We start from the raw sequence: 21,348 nt of genomic DNA on the forward strand, positions 1-21,348 counted from the left end.
TAGCTCCAACCCACAGCTTCAATTCCTGGTTCTGACTCTGGCTTCACCCCGGCTCTGATAACTGACAGTTGATTCTGGTGCTGCTCTGCCCACTAGACCTGATTCCTGCTCTTACTACTACACCAGACTGCCTACATCACGGTCCATAACCATTTTCCTCTGTGCTAGGATTTAAATTCTCTCCTTGTCTCTTTCGGAGGTCATCATAACCTGCATAGGGGTAGATACTGGACAAGTACCAATTCTGACAGTCAGCACCATCATCTCACTCGAGAGCCCCAGTCTGGTTGACGCTATCCCGACACTGGTCACCTGAATATATTCTGAGAATTGATTCCATCCCCAATAAGATCTTGTCTGAAACTCAACCCCTTCTTTCTAGGGATCTGCTGTTACGCTTTACCTTTGGACATGCAATGTAAGTAACAAAGCCCTCGTGCACAACTGTACTTGCGGACTCCTCCACGGACTATTGTCCAAGAGTCCTCTGAGGTCTGTTCAAGTCCAGGATGTCTCCCTGCAGGACTTCCTGTTCCTTCTGCTATTTCTCTCACCTCTGAGAGCCACTCAGGCTTTTAGATCTTGGAGCTTGTTCTAATGAGACCCTCTTGATCTGGTTACCACAGTGAGAAAGCAGAATTGCTCTACACTTCCACAGAGGGCCATAAGGGCTGACACACTGCCACGTCTGTTTCCAGTCATATTAAGTTACATCAATCTCCCTGGCAATGCTTGGATTTGTACTTTTTTTTTTCCAAATCAACCTTTAAACTTTGCTTACAATCCTCAACATTACTGTGTTACTTTATTCATCAGACTCTGCACCTGGATTTCCCATTAACAATCAATGCAAAGAAGGCTAGAACAATGTTTCCTGATATTTAATTCTTGCAGATGTTAAGTGAATCTCTCTTATTTTACTGTTTCATCAGACAAATTGGTTCCCCAGTGACCAGTATCATGCTAACAAACATGGGAAGTAGAGATGAGTTGTCCCTTTTCATCCATAAGCATTTGGGAAATCTTGGAAACAACGCATTGAATAGCAGAAGATATTTGGACTTTCTTAGAACAAAAACACATTGGATGACGGTATTTTATATAAACCAATTATATGACCTTGGAGAGACAAACGGCGCGAGGGTGGGGATGGGGAAGGTCCTGGTACCTTTCAGTTATTTTTGTACTGATTAATGAGCAATGCACAAAATACTGACCATCCATCTCCGTCCATCCAGAATTCCCATTCTGGCATCACAATGCATGAGGCAGGTTTAGACAGGAGAAGGCTCAGGATAAGAGTGCAAGCTTAAACGTTCAGTGCAACAAAGCACTTACCTGGTGCTTCCTGATCACTCATCAAACTCGTCCTGTAGTGATTCCATAATCATCATAAAAAAAATACCAGCTCCCTGTTAGGAAGGGCACACCCAGGTTCACACAGCATGCTCTGAAAGCAACACCTACCTTGTCTCGAATCCCTTGTCGCATCACTTCCCTTTCAGCCTCCATCTTTGCATATTTGGCTTTTCTTTCCTCCTCTTCCTGCCTCAGGGCTTCCTGTCGTTCCTCTTCCTTCTTGGCGGCATCAGGATCTTTCTCTTCATCTCCTCCCAACATCTTCCCCATGTCTTTGGTAGCCCCTAAAGAAAATACACAAGAAGGAGACAGCGTGCATGTTAGGAAGAACAGATTAAGGGACAGGTAAATACAAGCCGGCCCTTTCTTGTAGTAAAGTGGCCATAATGCGGGTTAACTGGGCTGCCTAGAGTACTCTGGGATGGAGCCATACTCCACCCTTCCATTACTTCCTGTTTCATCAGTGAGAGTTCCCCCCCCCCCGCCCCCCGGTAGTTGGATAAAGCAACAAGGTCCCAGCCTGCAGTCCTGTGAGTAGAGAGGGGATTTCATTGCACTGAGTGGTCCCTTTACAAAACTTCTGTTCCTGCATGTTCACTAGCTAAAAGTAGGAGCCCATCCCACTTCCTCTGGAAAGGGTTTTCCATCAGACACAGGGAGGTGAGCCAAGCTCAGAGACAGGAAAAGGTCAGCACTTAGCAAAGGAAACAGGAAAACAGGCCAAAAAATACACATGCAAGCTCTTCTGCAAGTCCCCAGCTTGCAGCCGGCGACCGCGGGTTTGACCCGTTTGATGTGGTTACCCAGCAGCTGCGAGATGGAGCATAGAGGCCAATGTAGAGAGCGCTCCGTAAGTGCCCAGTTAATGGAAACACGAGTGGCTCTTGACCTTTGGGTGTACACTGCTGTAGCAGGACAGTTAACCAGCCTGCTGTGTGGCGTGCTAGCGGCTCTGTAATTTAACTGGTGTTGCAAGGGAAACGCTACAAGAGCAGAGTGAGAAAATCCTGAATGCAGAGGTTAGTATCCCAGTCCGAAGGAGCGCTCTGGCAGCGGTGGTGAGTTCAGACGTAGCCCCAGCGCCGTAACCCTATAGACGAGCAGGGCTAGATAGTGGCTGAGAGGCCGTGGCCCTGGTCAGGGGACTCGGCAGCACCGGACAGATTTGTGCCAACAGTATCTCTGGGCTGCTCCTTATGTCCAGAGGGCACCTGCTCCACCCCTCCCACTGGGCTCTCACAGACTGCATCGGCCCCACTCAACATGCTGGGGTGGGCAGGGCCACAACTCTGCCTGCTCCTTGTCCCCGTTTTGGTCTCCGGTTCCTAGGCCTGGTGCTCTCCGGAGCCAACTCTCCACTCGCATGTGTGGCCCTTCCCAGCCATGCCAGCGGGGAGGCTTCTCGCATGCACTCTGCTGCCCCCCACCCTCCCATAGCTGCATTCGGGCCCCTCACAGTCTAGGCTGGAGGCACCTATAACCACGGCATGGGGTTGATCCTTTGGGGCTGTTGGGTGGGTATTGGCTTCAATGCTTCATTACAGTCCCACTAATATGTACAGGACGGAGCCATGCCACAGGTACGCCGATCAATCTGAACACACACACCCATGCTCTACAGGCGGCCAGGGCAGTAAGGGAGCATGCGGGGTTCACCTCCATTGCTGGCACCCACGCAGGCACGCAGACCAGCTGCTGCCAGACTCCCACTCCTCTCCCCACTCTGGTGACCAGGGAGTGGGCGGGCAAAAGACACAGAAGCTCCGCCCCTCAATGTGTCCTGGCCCCTGCTCCCGAATGGGCACAGATGGGGAAGCAATCTGCACTAACAAGAAGCACTCTCGCCCTGGAGCAAGGGGAGAGCAGGAAGCAGACTGTGACTTTTTGGTTCCCTGCCCTGCTACAGGCTTGCCCTTCCTTGGTCTAGATCGGGGGGGGCAAACTATGGCCTGCGGGACCGTCCTGCCCAGCTCGTCCCCCGCTGTTCCCCATCCCCTGCAGTCTCAGCTCGCCCCGCCCCGGCGCAATGCTCTGGGCGGTGTGGCTGTGAGCTCCTGGGGCAGCGCAGCTGCAGAGCCCGGCCTGACCCGGTCTCTGTGCTGTGTGGTGGCGGCAGCGGCGGCCAGGCCCAGTGCTCCAGGCAGCGCCACCGGTGCTCCAGGCAGCGCGGTAAGGGGTCAGGGAGCAGGGGAGGTTGGATAGAGTGCAGGTGAGTTCAGGGTGGTGGTCAGGGGGTGGGGGTGTGGATGGTAGTCGGGGGGGAAACAGGGGGTTGAATGGGGTCAGGAATCCTGGGGGGCAGTCTGAAAGGAGGGGGGGTTGGATGGGGCAGCAGGGGGCAGTTAGGGGACAGGGAGAAGGGGTGGTTGGATGGGGAAGGGGTCCTGGGGGGGCTGTTAGGAATGAGAGGAGGGGTTGGAAGGGGCGGCAGAGGTCCGGGGGCAGTTGGGGGACAGGGAGTGGAGGTGTGTGGATGTGGCAGGGGTCCCAAAGGGGCTGTCAGGGAACAGGGGGGGTTGGATGGGGCAGGAGTTCCGGGGGGGGGCAGATAGGAGGTGGGGGCTGGGCCACGACCTCCCTTAACCAGCCCTCCATAAAATTTATGAAACCCAGTCCGGCCCTCTGGCCAAAAAGTTTGCCCGCCCCTGGTCTAGATAATGGATGGTCTAGATAATACTTATTCTTGCCATGAGGGCAGGGGACTGGACTAGAAGACCTCTTGAGGTCCCTTCCAGTCCTACGATTCTATGATTCTTTGGACTGGGTTGTAAAGTACTAATCCACCCCCTGTGGCGTAGTGAGGACTGTGTTGGAATTACAAGCTATCACTTTAAGAGTATGCATGCGGCAATGGGTTTCCTGGTCCTGCCCGCAAGTGAGAGGGCTCTGGAGTGAAGCGCACAATCAGAGGAGTCTGGTAAGAGCCAGCTTAAAACAAAGTGGGATGAGTTGGGCCTCACTGCTTTAAGAGCAGCCTTTTTCCTCTCTCTCTGTCTTCGGCGCATGTGTGTTATCAGTCTGATTTCTAAGAAATAAAGTTGTGTTATGTTGCAACCTTACAGCCAGAGTATTTATGTTTTGATCTAAGATCTCTTTGTGTATGCGGAGAACATAACAGAAGCCTGACCTAGCGCTACATGATATGAAAGTGACAAAGTTCATGCACAGACACTGATATCTTGCCCTCTAGTCCTGGGTGAAGTAGGAGAATCAGCTTTTATGGTCCTTTATGGCAAACTCTTCTATCAATAGATTCTTTGGATAAGAATGGAAGATACTTGTCCCTAGCTATGAAATCTTTCAACAAACTACAGAACAACTCATGATCAGCTTGGTTCAGCAATGGAGGACAAATTGGGCAGCATCTCAAAGGCTTTCATTCTAAATCACAACCTATAGGAAGGTTCTCAAGCATAGCAGAATGACTTAGTAACTGTAGAAATATTTTTGAGAGCTCTTTTGATTTATTCCTGCACTTTTCTTCTCTGCCCATTTTGGATTTCTCTGGACTTCGACTTTTGCCAGCATGCTAAGCAAAAGTGTCTAGCTTACGCTGAGTGTTCTCCCAGATCTCATCCCAAAAGTGCATGGTTTCACCATTCCAGTCCATGAAAGTTGAGAACTGTGTAGTTTTTTAGCTGGTGATTACATGTGGTTCTAATTGTATGGGGGAAAATAATGATGAACAAGCAATTTTTAGTCCCGTACACTCTCATTGTTCACAGGGCATTTGCCATGAACAGTAAGAGACCTGTGCGTTCTATTGAGACAGAACGAATCTTATTGAGAAGTTCACCTATACTACATTCTGTCTTCTCCTGAGCAGGGTGGAAGAGGGTATAAGGAAGTCCTTCCTTTCCCATGCCTGACAACTTGGGGGTCCTGAGCTGCATTTCTGATGGAGCCCAAGGCCTAAAGAGTAGGTAGCCAACTGAGACGCAAGCAAGGCCTTCTGGCTTGCTAGAACTTGGTAGGGTAGAGTAAGATGGTATACACAGGGCTGATTATACAGTTAACTTCTGAAGCAGTCCTCCTGTGCCTATACATTCACAATCCATTGTGATATATATTTAGTAGCTTGATTTCCCCAGAAATATTTCCACTGGTAACCCCACTGTTTTAGATTCAGTGCACTGTCAGGTTATCTGCCCTTAGTTTATCTCCAGCTGGAGCTGCCTGGACCGCAGTGAACTAGTTATTTAGGAAGCTGAATTCTGCAACAGAAAAAGAGAGAGGGCTACTGCCTTTAAGCAGTGCTTTTCTTTGCCAGCATTATGTCATAATGCAGCCACAACCTGGCATGTTATGTATGAAATAGACTAGACAGCCTCTTTTTCCCCCCCACATTAGGCACGGCTGACTTTTTGAATCCTATAGATATTAAATTCTAAAATCATTCAGTGTAAAGGGCACCTTGAAGAAAGGAAACCTAGTTCCCAGGGTTCTTGTGGAATCTTTTAACTCATCAGAGAATTCAAAGCCGTTCTCTAATCGCTCTGAATGTGGCATTGTGATACCATTGTTAATTGATGGGAATGGAATGTATTACAAGAAGCAGTAATGTCATGTTACATTTTAATTCGCATTTTGGTGGGGAGACGCTTTTTTATGTCTCTCTTATTCCTCCTCCAAAAGTTCAGTTTTCACTATTATTGGCCACCGGATAGCAGCTTTTAGCTGGGTTTTTTAGCAGTTCAGTGACAGGACTCCTAAGAATTAATTTACATTCAACTGAGACTCGCAATTACAGCAACAGGCAGGGGGAAACAGTAAATGGTTCTTCCCTTTTGCCTTCTGGAGCTTCTAGGGAAAGAAAGCAAGACCCCGCTGGTTGAATCTGTATATTGAATCTGCAGGGAAAGGGTGGGGTAGGAACTGGCTACTCTCATGCTTTGCCCACTAGGAATCCCACGTAATAAGGGAATCTCCAGCTGGGGATAGCACAACAGGTCCTGGTCCATGACTAGGCATCCGAGACCTGGTGATAAATTGTAATAATAATAAATAATATGCAGCCAGTCTCAGGCCTCTCTGTGCTACAGAGACAGGCAAACCAGTCACAGCAGGGAAGAGAATCTGATTTAATGGATTATGTTTCTAACGCTTATGCTTCAGGGCTTCAGCCTGCCACCTGGAGGGGGTCAGGAAGGGATTCCCTTCCCTCACAATGTAGTCTGGGGGCTTTTGGGTCTCCTTGTTCTGAAGCATCAGGGATGACCACAGCTGGAGATGAGACACTGGGTGGGCCACAGCTGTGAGTTGATACCAAGCATTTTCTCTCTCTCAGGTGCTTGGCTGGCTGGTTCTTGCTCAGAGGGTCAGGGTCTAACACAACCGCCATATGTGGCGAAGGGAAGGAATTTCCCCTCAAGTCAGATTAGCAGTGACGTTGGGGGATTTCACCTTCCTCTGCAACGTGGAGTGTGGATCACTTGCAAGGATTATCTGGGTGTATCTCACTTAGTCAGTTCCTTACCCTCGGTCTCTCCTATTCTCTGCCTGTGGCACATAACAATCTAGTCTCCCGTGGGCTGTAATACTTTGGTCTTATTTTGGTTGTTGAGTTAGTGTGCGGGTGCTGGTGGCCTGTGATGTAGAAGGGTCAGACTGGATGATCTGGTGGTTCCTTCTGGCCTTAAACGCTATGACATCGTCCATGCTTCTCCGGGAGAACAATTCTCATCTCCCATTTGTGTGACCCTAGGATTCCTTACTCTGAGGGTATTTCTACACGTCTAGACTAGACGCGATAAATCGATCACTGAGCGCTCTCCCATCAACTCCTGTACTCCAGCGCCGTGAGAGGTGCAGGCGGAGTCGACGGGGGAGCGGCAGCAGTTGACTCACAGCGGTGAAGACACCACGGCATGTCGATCTAAGTACGTCTACTTCAGCTACGTTATTCACGGAGCTGTAGACCAGGCCTGAGTCAAGTTTAAAAGCCAAGAGAAGTAGACCTCTGGGTGGTCACTGCCCAGTAAAATCGTTGACGTTGGGCTCTTTAGTTATTGTCCCCTGGGACTTCCTGTGATGCATCATACTGACATTTTATTCGTATTGGGATTAATATTCATTGTCCAAGCATCATTGTGTTGTATCATCGCTTATGAAGAAGCTCGATATAAACCATTTTTCTTACCTAACTGTAATCCAGTGGGCTGCTTTAAGTCATTATTTAATTGCTGTATGTAGCACCATGGGGAGATGCAGAACATCAAGAGATGTTAAAGCCAGATGGAACCAAGCAATGATCTCTAGTCTGATCTCCTATATGTCACACACCATAGCTGCATAGAGATGCTATTCCTGCCCTAAGGATCTGCCTTGAGACCGATAAAGACATGTCACTGGGGAAAATAGCATGAGACAAGATTTGATTAGGGGATGATTTCATTACGTAAGGTGGCAAGGCATCAGGGGCCTGACCCAAAAGTCCAGGGGAGCCTTTTCATTGGCTGCAATGGACTTCTTTCGCTCAGGCACCATGATTCAACAAGATACCCCCACATATGCCTAACTCTGAGCACATCAGTAATCCTACTGAAGCCAATGCAGTTCTTGTGCTTAAAGTTGGGTACCTGCTGGACTAAGTTGCTGAATAAGGGCCCAAGTTAATGTCTTACAAATTTTACTGACCTATTTATGCTTCGGGGACTTGGTGGGTAGACTATGGCAAATGGCGGGTTTTGAGGAGATTTGCAGGGGGAGAAAGTAGTAGAAATATGTTCAAAATAATGTTCTAAGCAAAGAGAGCTGGAAATTTCCATATGGTATAAATGGCATGGACTAGAAGGGGCACCTTGTCAGTGAAGAGTGATTTGTGCCAGCAGTGCTTGAGCGGGCACAAGGCGAATGCATAGAGCTTACATGAATGTGCAGGGAGACTTGTTTGCATTTTCCCATCTGAAAATGGCTTGCAGAAGTACCCCCAGATGACAATTTGCATGTGCCTTTGTGCGGTTTATATGACAAGGAGACTCTAAGGGTGCAATTTATGGCTCTGGCTGGTAGCACATTCTGAGAGTAGCTCATAGAGATTTCATAACTTTCTGACCGAATTTTCAGAGCCAGCGTCTGAAAATTTGCTCTGAAAAGTTATGAAATGTCAATGAGCTACTCTCAAAATCCGCTACCACCTAGCGCCAAAAACCTTAAGATCCACAAAAGAGGTTAACATTTTGCTGCACTCTACACTATAGAGAGCCTAAGAACTGGCTTTTTGATCCTTCTATTTGTATCAGAGCCTTATTTAGGACTAACAGAAGGGACAACCTGATGTCTCTGAGTTTCTGAGTCACAGCATGATTTTGATCTAATCCTCTGAACTCCTGAAGCTAATCTTAGGGTACTTTGATGGAGAGGGCCTGGAGAAGTCAAAGGGTCACATCTCTTTGCAACGTATCTTCAGAACTGCCCTCCTTCTATACTGACTCAGCTTGATTTCACATCTAAACCAGCTTTTTACAGACCACTGCAGAGAGACTTTTTCTTCAAGGCTACAGTGTTACATTTCTTGTATTGCACATAAAAGCTTTTCTCCGTTTCATTAGTGTCTTCCCATTAAAAAGTATTCATTCAATACCAGGAAGCTACTGAAAAAGATTGTAGCAATAATTATGGGAACTGCTTTCTTAGGGGAGTGGGGAAGGAGGAATCTTCATTTACCACTTGCTCATTTGGCAGGAAAGCCAAGGCCATATTTATTTTGAGACTACAATGCACAAAGGGCTTTCTTATGCAAATGCCACTAAACAGGAAAAATATACAGAGGAATCAGTTATGTTTTCTTATCAGATTACCATACTTTCATTCCTGGCTTTTGTATCTTGCCAAATTACCCATAAATTCCACAAATACCTCCAAACAATTCTTTCTGACTGTAGCGACACCACGTTTCTCTGTTACTAAGCCAAAGAGACACTTCTGTACATAATACTATTCTCTGTTGCCTGGCAAAAATTTACATGACAATTTTCCACCCTCCCTTTAATTCTCAGGAATAAATGAAAACACAGACCTCTGATCCCCTTGCTTTGCTCATGTGAAATCAACGGGGCTTCTAGTGTAAGATGAGCAAGATTCAACCAATAGTGTAGATCTAGTAACTCACCATTTGACATAGACAACAACTTTGCTAACCAGCAAATCTATACCTGCATCTAAGTGTAGGTATAAAACTAGGTCTGGATACAGAGCCCATAACCTTATTTGCTTTAAAGAGATTAATCTGGTTTAAGTACAGTATGACAACGTCTCCCAACACAAACCATTGAAAGCAAGGAAATAACATGTTATGAGATACCTCTTCAGTCAGACCCTAATGCCCATGTGGTACATTTGCACTGGCAATAATGGACACCACATCCTCATAAGGGACTTCCCTTCTACCTCCAAACACATGTGAGGTCAGTGTGTGTGTAGATACCACAAAACCCTATTCATTAATACTTGTTAGCAAGTTTCAGACATTCTAAATCAAAACATTACACCAGAAAAAAAAAAAGAAATATGGGGCCAGCTCCACAGCTGGGGTAAATCAACCGGATCTGACTCATGGATTTTGTGGTTTGAAAGAAATTGCAACTTCTTTCCTTGCTGCAGTAGCTGATTTTCATAAATGATTCCTTGTAAACTAAGTTTGACATCCACAGATTTCCAGACTCGCAGTGTTCTCTAATGAAATTGCCATAGAAATTGGCTCTCTCGTACAAGTGGAAAATACTGTTACATTTGTCTCCTGTGGCAACATTTAGATTGAATAGGAGGAAAAACTTCAGTCAGTGAGATCTATTAGGACTGTGGGATAGGGCAGTGGTGTGAGATACTTAACAAGCAGGCTTGAAAAAAGCAGATGGGACTATCCTATTAAGGGAACCGTCCTGAATTGGTCTCTGGAGGATGGGCTCAGTGACCTAAAGAGGTCTTTTCTATCTCTAAAATTTCTTAATTTTTGTGTTATGACGAGACATGTTTTGTTTGCTGTCAATTCCCATCTTTCATTGCATTTTCTGTCCTCGGCAGAGATCAGACAAGAAGAACTGGATTCCTCAGTTTGATTTTGGGTGCAGGCATTGCACTGCTAAACAACATCAGCCTCGTGTCTCAACTTGTCATGGCAGGGATTGCCGAGGCTTTGTGATCTTTGGGGATAGCAGACGGGATTCTTGTTTTTGGACTGATCTAATTCATGAGACAACAGGGATCCATTTTAAACAAGGAAACAGACAGTATTTTGCCATATGCAGTGGTGTCATAGCCCTGTTGGTCCCAGGATATTAGAGAGACAAGGTGGGTGAGGTCATATCTTTCATTGGACCAACTTCTGTTGACGAGAAACTTAACAGAGACATCTATGTGTTAACTACATATGCTAAACATTCTGTTCCACCTTGTATTTAGCTGTGACACTCTAAGTATCTTTCCCAATCCTGAAGAAGAGCTCTGTGTAAGCTCAAAAGCTTGTCTCTCTCACCAACAGAAGTTGTTCCAATAAAATATGTTGCCTCACCCACCTTGTCTCGCTAGTATTTTGCATTTCATCTCAATGATGGAGAAGAAAGCTTTGTATGTGTCCTCTGAGCAGATGACCTCCTCTTGCTCTTCTGGGCGCATGTATCATTCACAGCTTCTCTGTCTGGAGCAACACTTCCTTCTCATTAGCTTTGACTTCATTGACAAAATATAGGATTAGCCATACACTGTAAGGCCACTGGTCCTTTTAGTCAAGTGTCCCACCTCTGGCACCAGAGTGCTCCAGATTAAGGCAAAAACAAAAAAACCCAAACAAAAAAATCTCCTCTCCAAACCCAGAAATGTATGTATCAGTTGACAGTGCAATAGAGTGAACAGAATAGGTAATCATCAAGTGATCCATACCCAGCTTCACACATACAAAATGGGAGATGACTGCCTAGGAAGGAGTACTGCAGAAAGGGATCTGGGGATCATAGTGGATCACAAGCTAAATATGAGTCAACAGTGTAACACTGTTGCAAAAAAAAGCAAACATCATTCTTGGATGTTTTAGAAGCAGTGTTGTAAGCAAGACATGAGAAGTAATTCTTCTACTCTGCTCCACGCTGATAAGGCCTCAGCTGGAATATTGTGTCCAGTTCTGGGCACCACATTTCAGGAAGGATGTGGACAAATTGGAGAAAGTCCAGAGAAGAGCAACAAAAACGATTAAAGGTCTAGAAAACATGACCTATGAGGGAAGATTGAAAAAAAAAATGGGTTTGTTTAGTCTGGAGGAGAGAAGACTGAGTGGGGACAATTAACAATTAAAAGTTTGTTACAAGGAGGAGGGTGAAAAATTGTTCTCATTAACCTCTGAGAATATGACAAGAAGCAATGGGCTTAAATTGCAGAAAGGGAAGTTTAGGTTGGACAGTAGGAAAAACTTCCTAACTGTCAGGGTGGTTAAGCACTGGAACAAATTGTCTAGGGATGTTGTGGAATCTCCATCATTGGAGGTTTTTAAGAACAGGTTAGACAAACACCTGTCAGGAATGGTCTAGTTATTACGTGGTCCTGCCATGAGTGCAGGGGACTGGACTAGATGACCTCTTGAGGTCCCTTCCAGTCCTATGATTCTATGTTATTAATGGTCATCAGAGCAACTGAACATTTAAAATAAAGCGAACCACAGTGTGTATCTAAGTTGCTTAATTATATAGGCAGTGCACACGGAGGCCATGGAAGGAGTGCGTGTTTTGGGCCAATCGGAAGGTCACAGAGGGAGGCATTGCACTGTCAGATGTGCTCTTCTCTCTTGCTTTATTCCAGTGGCATGAGAGGCAGCGAGAGACGGAGGTTTCTTTGTTTTCTCCCCTTTCTGATTGTGTTTCGTTTCTCTTCCCTGTGCTCCTATTCCTTCCCGGTCTTTGTGACACATTCCCTCTTTTAAATTTTCCCCTGACCTGAACCTTTCTATTTGGTCTTTTTTTATGATGTTATTTTTCATCTATATTCTCCTGCAACCCACCTAGGTTTCCTTTTAGGACACTAAAAAAAGCTGGCTTCTTTAGTTCTGCAAACTGAAGGCGGAGAGGGGATCCATCCTGGGGGTAAACCCCAGGGAGGAAGAAGAGCTATTTAATCTAAAAAACAATCTTGGCACAAGAAGAAATCAGACTGGGTTGGACGTGAATACATTGAGACTGGCAATTAGAAGAAAGTTGTTAACCATCAAAGGAGGCAGGTTTTGGAACAGCTCCAATAGAAGTAGTGGTGACTAACAACTTCTCTGGCTTTAAGATGGAGCTGGATAAATTTGTGAGCGGCTTGCCTGGGATAGCAGGGGACTGGACTGAGGGACCCAGGAAATCCCTGCCAGTCTGTTTCTTTTCTCTCTGCTCCTATTGTCTTTCTCAGTCTCTAGTTAAGCATCTACACTACAGGCTAGGGGGTTGGTTCCTTTGCTTGTGCTCACGTGCTCACACTAGTGTTCACCGAGCTAGCATGAGTATCAATAGCTGGGTAGCCACGGTAGCACGGGGAGCAGCAGCAAAGGCATAGCTTCGCCATGCCAAGTTCGTACACACCAATTTCTGGCCAGGTTTATACTCATTACGGCTCAGTCGGGCCTCCATTGCTGTTACTGGCGTGACATTGCTATTTATATTCACACTAGTTTGATGAGAGCCAGCGTGAATATGTATAAACAGGCAGAGGAATCACACCCCTGTCTCGTAGTGTAGGTGTAGCTTCTGTGACCCATTCCTACTTGTAGGTTTCTCTCTGTAGCAGGGCGAGCACCCCACTCTGGGGAGAAAGGGGTTAAAACCAGCTCTGGGAAAGGGCTGCCGCAAAGAGCCAATCAGGGGAAGGCAAGTAGCAGCCAATCCGGGCCTGGTAGGGCTGGTATAAAGAGGGCTGTGAGCTAGAAGGCAGGCAGTCTCACTCCAGCCTTGGGGTGAGAAGGACCAGGCTGCCTGGGAGCACAAGGTACCGTCAACAGAGCAGAGCTGGGGAAGGGGCAGGCTGAGCTGGGGAGCTCAGGCCTGGTGACCTCCCAGGCTGAGGCCTGACAGGAAGCCCTAAGGAGGTACTGGGGCTGCAGGGAAAGGCAGCAGGTCCAACCCCCTAGCCAGTGATGAGTGGCCATTGCAGACTGCAGTTTGCCCTGAGTAAAGGGGCTAGATGAGGACTGGCAGGGGGTTGGTGAGGTGGGCTAAGGGGAGTGGGGTTCCCTGGGTGAGGGGCAGCACCCCAAGGTGAGGGGCACCGTGGTCCGGGAGGGACGTGAGGCCTACAAGTGGTGGAGATAAGGGGACTGCAGAGGGGCAGGTAAGGGCAGGGAGAAACTGGCCAGAGGAGGGCGCTCCTGAGATGGATGAGCTAATTCCCGGACTGACCAGCAGGAGGCGCTGCGCTAGTAAGTCAGCGATCTGCTACCCTCTCCCAGTCTGAACTTTTGCATTCGGCCCTTCTTTTCTGGTGTTAGTTTTCATCTAAACTCTCCCGCAATTCACCAGGGCCTCCTAGCGGAGCTGATGACATGCACGCCATTCAGGCCAAGACCTGAGCAAGGCAAGACACTGCATTCCAACGTTAACCCTCAGCTCCTCCCTCCCTGCGAAACCAGCTACACCTGGGGGGTAGCTTTGGTGGGCAAAGTCAGCAACACCGCCATGAGTGAAAAGCCAACATCTCCGCATTAGTCCATAAATGATGCCAAGGCACCTGGAACCTCCCCATGCATTTGAAATTACCCACCTGGCTCCAGTATAGCCAGGAAAGAGAGAGGGCTGAGTTCACTGGCTACAGCCCTCACCTGAGAGTTGAGGGGGGATGCTCCTATGCTCACCAATGGGTTTATTCCAAAAGATAAAAATATATATATATATTCAGAACCAAATAGCCTACAACACCTGTCCCTGGGCTATTCAGGCCCTCGTAAAAGGGAATTCATGACCTGTTTATAAATGAGTACACGGGGTTTTCCCCCCTTCTGGTTAATGTCAAGGCATTCAAAGGTTTCTTTAATGAATGACCTCCTGAATCAGCCACGTGAGATAGGCTGGCTTACAGACTGAGCTCTGAGTTCCAATGGCCGCCCTCCAGCAGCTCCAGAGCCTTCCCATGGGAACTTTCCTGCTTTTACCGGAGACCATGTGAACCTCATCCCTTTGCACTGCGGGTCAAAGGCCCCATCGACCCATCATTACAAAAGCTCAAGGAGTTCGAGGGAGGATTTCTCAATTACCGATGAGGTCACCCACAGCTCCGAACCGGGCCTGCCGCCGGTCTAGATGGCACCATGCGGTTATTATTGTTACTTCGCCTTCCGTCCCCACAGCCTGCTCATTTATCTTACCCGCCTGTCACATCTCGTCTTCTAGACTGCAGTCTCTTTGGGACAGGGGCTGTCATTCACTGTACGTCAGCACCTAGCCCAATAGAGCCCAGATCTAACCAAGGCCTCCAGTGCTACTATAGTTTGAATAACGAAATAGAGAAACAAATGGTGGTTTCTGCAGCTGACTCCAGCATTAAATCTGCAGCTCTTTTAGAACGCTGCACTCCTGAACTGCAATGCATTTTAGCTTGTATTGTCGTAGCTGGTTTTCAGGGGGTTAAAACATCAATCTTGAAAATGCTAACGGGAGGTTGAAACTTGGCACAGAAGACCTCAGGTACGACACATTTCAGATTAAAATGTATTTCCAGTAGTTTTACGTTCTAGGACTGCTGCGAAATACTGCAAATGTTCAGGTGTATTTTTACAGGCATATAAGGAGGTAGTGTGATCTAGTGGTTAGAGCATGGGACTGGGCATCAGGAGACCTGCATTCTATTCCCAGCTCTGTAATCAGCCCACAGTGTGATCTCAGGTATGTCACTTCCGAGCTCTGTGCCTCAGTTTCCCTATCTGTAAAACAGGGATCGTGATGCTTACTTCCTTTGTAAACTGCTTTGAGACCTATGGACAAATGTGGTAGCTTCTAATTCCTTAGTCAGTTTGAGTAGCACCTTACTCCATGAGTGATCTCACTGAAAACCACTCACAGAGAAAGGTGCTATAGGCTTGGACCCAGTGCTGGAGCCATTTAGTCCAAATTAGTGCGTTAAGACACCGTTTTCAGTAAAGTGGAGCGGAGCTTTTAGGATCTTTTAGAAACGAAACAGAAATTATGAGGAGCGGTCTGTGCAGGAACCCGTTTCTCTGCAAACGGCCACATCCTCTGCCATATTAGCCCCCTTGTCATTATCGTCTCTCAAGTGAATGGGAAGAGGGAGCTAAACAAGACGCAGGCCTACTTAATCAAAAATCCCTTTTTGATTGAAGTCGTAAATACAGATTTACCAGTCCATCAGGTAAGTAATGCGAGTTTTCCAAAGATGCACCATATGCAAACTCAAATATGTATTTATCCATTAGGACCGAATGGCTCCAGAGGAACCATTATCATCTATCAAATAAATAATACAAGCATATTAGTGATGCCTCCCTAATGCGCATTTAGCTGATGCCAACTAAAACCTTCCTTGAGGAACCATAGGAGTTCTGAAGAGGCCATTCTAGTCTCCTAGGTGCAGTACAGGTCTCAGTGAAGGGCTATTATTCTTTCTGAAAAGAGGAAAACCCCAAAGGAAATTCAAAACTCAAGCCAGATGTGACATCCTTTATGGGCCCACTATTGCACGACACTTGCTGCAAAATGGCGGCCTTCATTTTCTGTCCCTGCTCCTCAGCGATCCTCTTCGCAGCTGAAATGCCTCCAGCCAAAACTCCCTCTCTGCACTGCCAACACATCGCCTGGAGCAGGGCTGCAAACTCCTTTGAAGAAGGCAGCTGAATTCTGTGTTTATATATGGGCCGCAGTCTGAATTCACGACCAGCTGCTCCCCAGAGCACACAGGAAGATCTCCAAGGATGGCAGTGGAATGGTTAAAAAGAGATTAAAGAGAGAATAAGCCCTTTTGTAGTAATGAAGCCTAGGTCCTCAAAGGTATTTAGGAGCCTAGTTCCAATGGGAGTTAAGCACACAAATATCTTTAGGAATTTGGGTCTAAACCTCTAGTTATTTGTCCAGTGTCTTCTTGCTGCATTCATCATAAGAACGGCCATACTGGGTCAGATCAATGGTCAATCTAGCCTAGTATCTTGTCTTCCAACAGTGGCCAATGCCAGGTGCTTCACAGGGAAGGAACAGAATAGGGCAATTATCGAATGATCCATTCCCTCTTGTACAGACCCAGCTTCTGTCAGTCAAGGTTTAGGGACACCCAGAGAATGAGGTTGAATCCCTGACCATCTTGGCTAGTAGCCATTGATGGACCTATCCCCCATGAACATATCTCATTCTTTTTTGAACCGAATTATACCTTCAGCCTTCACAACTTCCCTCAGCAGTGAGTTCCATAGGTTGACTCTGCATTGTGTGAAGAAGTCCTTCCTTATGTTCGTTTTAAAACAGCTGCCTATTTTTGTCATTGGCTGACCCCTGGTTCTTGTGTTATTTGCAGGCATCACTCAGCACTGCTTCCCCCTTTAGGCCACTGCTATCTCTGGCCTTTTGTTTCTCTTCCTTCCCCCCCCCCCTCCCTTCTGTTTCTCTCTCCCTTCCCCATTTTTGTGAAGTCTTTTCTGTGCTTTTTTTCGGCAATAACCCCCAATTCTCAACCCAATTCTTCATTGCCATTTTCTAGTTTCCATTCCATCCACTGACATGACCAGTGATTAAGTAGTTCATCTTGACACTGCCGATGGGCGTTGAAGTTGACCGTCCAATCAGATTCCTAGGGGACAGTGGTATCCCGTGCCTTTGGAAGGTTCTCTCTGAAGCCATGTGGGCTAGAAACTCAATTCATGAGTCAGTTAAAGCTTAGATTCTGGACCATCTGAATTCATCACATAGGCTAGATGCTGCAGGGAGCTGGAGAACTAAAACCCAGGACTAAAAACTGCAAAGCTTGAGGTGAGCAACGCTTCCATGCCACCACCCAGCAACTGTGGCAGAGTCATGATCCATCAAAGCCAGGGCGGGGGACTAAGGAAATGCCACCCACAGAAGACCTCTGAATTCAGGTCAGATTCTAACTGTCCCTGTTCCCTCCACTTCCAGCTTTGCCAAAATGCTTTACATGGTCCAGAGTTTCCATGAAAAATCCTAGCATCCCAAACAGCTTCCCCTTCCCATCCCAAAGTCTTCCGATTGTTACAGAACAAAACCGAGGCTCGTTGTTCACGCTGCCTTTTCAACGTAGATTTGATGGTGGCCACCCTGCCACCTCGAGCCATTGGGGTGCTAAGACAAATAAAAAGCAAGCTGATTTGCGTAGCTAAATGAGAGCGCCTGGATTTGAGTCATTTGGCTCAGATGATGGCTGTGAGGGGACTGGAAGGTGCAGAAGAGATCTGCATGAAGGTTTAAATGAGCACTTTTAGCATCCTTCTCTGCACTTTTGGGAAACAAAAGTTTCTCTTTCCAACTCGGTTTGTTGGCCCTAAAATCTCAGGACACCGCATTGATAAAAGCAAAACTCTGCCTTGAGAGAAAAAGAGACTGTAGAGGTTTTTTTAGCATAGATTTTCTTTCTTCTTCCCATGTAGCTATTTTGGAATGATTGTAACGAGCTTTATTTCAGGTGGTCCCCGGCCTTCTGTTAATCAAGTGGGGGAGAAGTCCATTTGTTCCTTTACTGAATCATGGCAGACACAAAGATTTTGGAGATTTGCAGAACATTTTAACTTCCCCTCCTGTGCTTGGCCATTAGGAAAAGGATAAAGAAAAGTGCATTCCATTAAAAATAGCTGGACCATTTTAATCCATCACACAAATAGCCACCTTTTCAGCCACATGCCATGGGAAGAAATTCTCTCTGCTACACCGGTGTAATCGCGCAATCTCTCTCTCTCTCTCTCTCTCTCTCATATTCATTCAACCTTGCTCTCTTTTCGGAAGCTGCTGCTACATGCCTACCTGTGAGTATCCATGACACATTGAGAAGAAGAATGGAGACAACATTCCCCAGAGCCACAAAAGCAGGGAGTTGTATCCGGATTCCTCCTCGTCTGGTTGTATTGCAGGAGAAGGAACCCGGGCTGAATTGTTGGAATGGTTATTTTGGATCAGACCCTCAGGCTGCTGGAGTCTTTCCATTGGATCAGGTCCTGACTGTGCACTTTATCAAACAACCAGCGAGAGACCTTCAACGCGTGGGGCAATTTCCAATGGCCAGATTAAACTCAGACCCTCCTTGCTATTGAGAAGTGGCTTCTTCAGCATCCAGACACTCAATGGTAACTAGCTGAAGGCTAGCTGGCTGCTATGGGAAGCCTGCAAGTGCATGTGATAACAATCATAGAATGTCAGGGTTGGAAGGGACCTCAGGAGGTCATCTAGTCCAACCCCCTGCTCAAAGCAGGACCAATCCCCAGACAGATTTTTGCCCCAGTTCCCTAAATGGCCCCCCTCAAGGATTGAACTCACAACCCTGGGTTTAGCAGGCCAATGCTCAAACCACTGAGCTATCCCTCCCAATGGGATAGGTTGTGTCCCTGATCTGAGCAGAGGGCTCTTTACCTACAGATCTCCCAGCCTCTGAATAGGAAGGGGAGGAGTCCATCCACCTCTCCCTGTCCCCCCTCTGCAGCGGGGAGCCCCATGGGGGATGGGATCCATGAGGGGGAAGGATGAGGGTAGGTAATATGGTTCTCATTGCCCTGCCTACCAGCCCTGTGACAGTTACCTGGGGGTAACAGCTTTGGGTTGCGTTTGCTTTCCCATGCCCGGTGTGGATCCCATTCAGGGAAGGCCCCCAAAGATCTAGGGAGAGCACTCGGTCTCCAGAACCAGTGTGCAGACACAGGACCTCTGTGCATGGGATGGTCTGAGGAGACCTTGGGATCTCTAGCATTTGTATTCCACCCCTGCTTCCTTGCTGGAATGACGGGAAACTCCAGGGGAAACTTTGCAGAGCTTCCAGCATCCTGAGCCATTACAAAGGGGCAGGAGATTCAGCCCCCCAGTCATAATCCATCATTTGATCTGATTCAACTATAATAATAAATAAAATAAAAATAATACCTAGATCTCACATAGCACTTCTCATCAGTAGATCCCAAAGCACTTTACAAAGGCAGCCGGTGTCATTCTCTTCTTACAGCTGGGGAAACTGAGGCACGGGGCAGGGCTGTGACTTGCCCAAGGTCACCCAGCAGGCCAGTAGCAGAGCCAGGAACAGAACCCTCAAGGGGCTGCAGCCCCTAGGTCACACAGTCTCTCTAGCAGCAATCTGATTGTCACAGGTCATCTTAACCTCAGCTGTCCAGTCTATTTCAGACTCATCTTTCTTGACCCTGGTCTGGCAATGTAAACATCCTTTGCAATTCAGGTATCCCTACAGACTTTGTTGCCAAGAGAACTTCTCCTCTGGAATCAGCCTTTCAGGTTATAGAAGCTCTTTCTGACGAGCATTTGAAATATTTACATGCACACAACTCTTTGCGGGCGAATTCTTGTTTTATCAAGTCAGCTCATATTGGCTCACGCTTGACTTCCTCTGTGCACAACAATGCATTGATGCCAAAGTGCAAAATGGCAAACTGGTTAAAAAAAGCAACACACCCCACTTTTGACCTTGAGTTATTGTGCCAAGTTAACAGTACAGCAGTGAAACGGCACTGGCCTCTACCAGAGGCAAACCAAACGGCTGCATTGGGAGTGCCGTATACCCAATGCTGCTAAGAATGAAGACTTGCTCTTCATGCAAGTTGTAGGAGAGTCTCCTTTAATGACAGGGAAGAAGCTTGCACTTGTAGAACAGGGAGAGAGGAACTCTAAGCCCACTGCTGTCACACAGTTTCAAGTATGTGCCACACAGCAACCGTCATGCAGTTGTAGACACGCAGGAGGTTGGTAGCATATTTTTTGCTAGATTTAAACACATTTTTAATTTCGTAATTTTTTAACACATTCTTTATTTTTTCTCTGTTTCACTGTCAGGCTGCCTTGTTGTGTCGAATAAGCACATGTCCGTGACGCCATAGCTAATTTCAGTGGTATCTGTGCAATAAGTGGACATTATAAATCCGTGCGTATTTCTCCTTCCTAGAACATTCCTATTGATCCACTCTCTTAACTGAATTGTTCAGGTAGCAGATGATTTATTATTTTGTATTGGTGCTAAAAGTCCTTTTTATATTGCACTAGCTATAACAGGAAAGTTTCCTTGGAATAAATCCATGTGATATATTAGGAAGCTATTTAAAAATGGAGTTTTTGATGTGACGTCAGACCCACAATACGAATATCTAGGCTGCACGGGGCTCATAGTTTTCCCCTCAATGGTTGTTTACTACTTCCATTTCGTAAAAACAATCAGAAAAAATGAAACAGTGTGTTAGTTGAAGCAATTATTCAGAAAGGCCCTACTGCGTTGCTTTACTGTTGAAGTCAGTGTGACATTTTAAATCCAGTTATGAAATGAATTGAGAACGCTGCTAACAAATGAAAGTTCCTGATTGGCTGTCTGCGATGTCTCCTCCATGTATCTCATACCTATTATCCTTCTCTTACCCTTATTTTGACATGCAAGTTCAATTTAACCAGCTTAATCACGCCACACAGAACAATTCTTTGGCAACTATTACATTTCTAGGGCCAGATCCTTAGCGGGTGTGAATCAGCAAAGCCAACTGGGTTAATCTTGTTCACACCAGTCGAAGATCTGACTTCACCGCAGGTTTAATTCAATTAGTCTCAATATTGGTGCCTTCCAGTAAAGCACAAAATAGCCAGGTGAACAATTCTGATCTGATTGTCTGCTGCCTGGCACATCAAGGAAACACCACCATGTGCAAGATCAGAACTCTGCACTCACTCACACCAGCTGTAGTGCCGTGATGCCCCTGTGCATATGAGTATTCAAGTTCCAATGCAGTGGAGAACCAGAACCACGTGGAGTTCTGAGGAGACTGAACAGAGGCCACATCTGGTTACTTAGCCTGGGCTGTGGAATCGCACTGAGGGGAAGGGGAGG

The 21,348-nt window shown here is 46.8% G+C and overlaps 1 protein-coding gene across 1 annotated transcript in view; it reads right to left on the minus strand.

The window, feature by feature from the left end:
- The window catches only part of CPLX1 (complexin 1), a 196,803-nt gene that overhangs the window by 83,381 nt on the left and 92,074 nt on the right, over positions 1–21,348 (minus strand). Inside the window, exon 3 of the mRNA XM_054032321.1 lies at positions 1,468–1,643. Coding sequence (XP_053888296.1) covers positions 1,468–1,643 — 176 coding nt within the window. The remainder of the gene's footprint in view (positions 1–1,467; positions 1,644–21,348) is intronic.

The sequence above is a fragment of the Malaclemys terrapin genome, chromosome 6 (assembly GCF_027887155.1).
Source record: "Malaclemys terrapin pileata isolate rMalTer1 chromosome 6, rMalTer1.hap1, whole genome shotgun sequence".
In the NCBI taxonomy this organism is placed as follows: domain Eukaryota; kingdom Metazoa; phylum Chordata; order Testudines; family Emydidae; genus Malaclemys; species Malaclemys terrapin.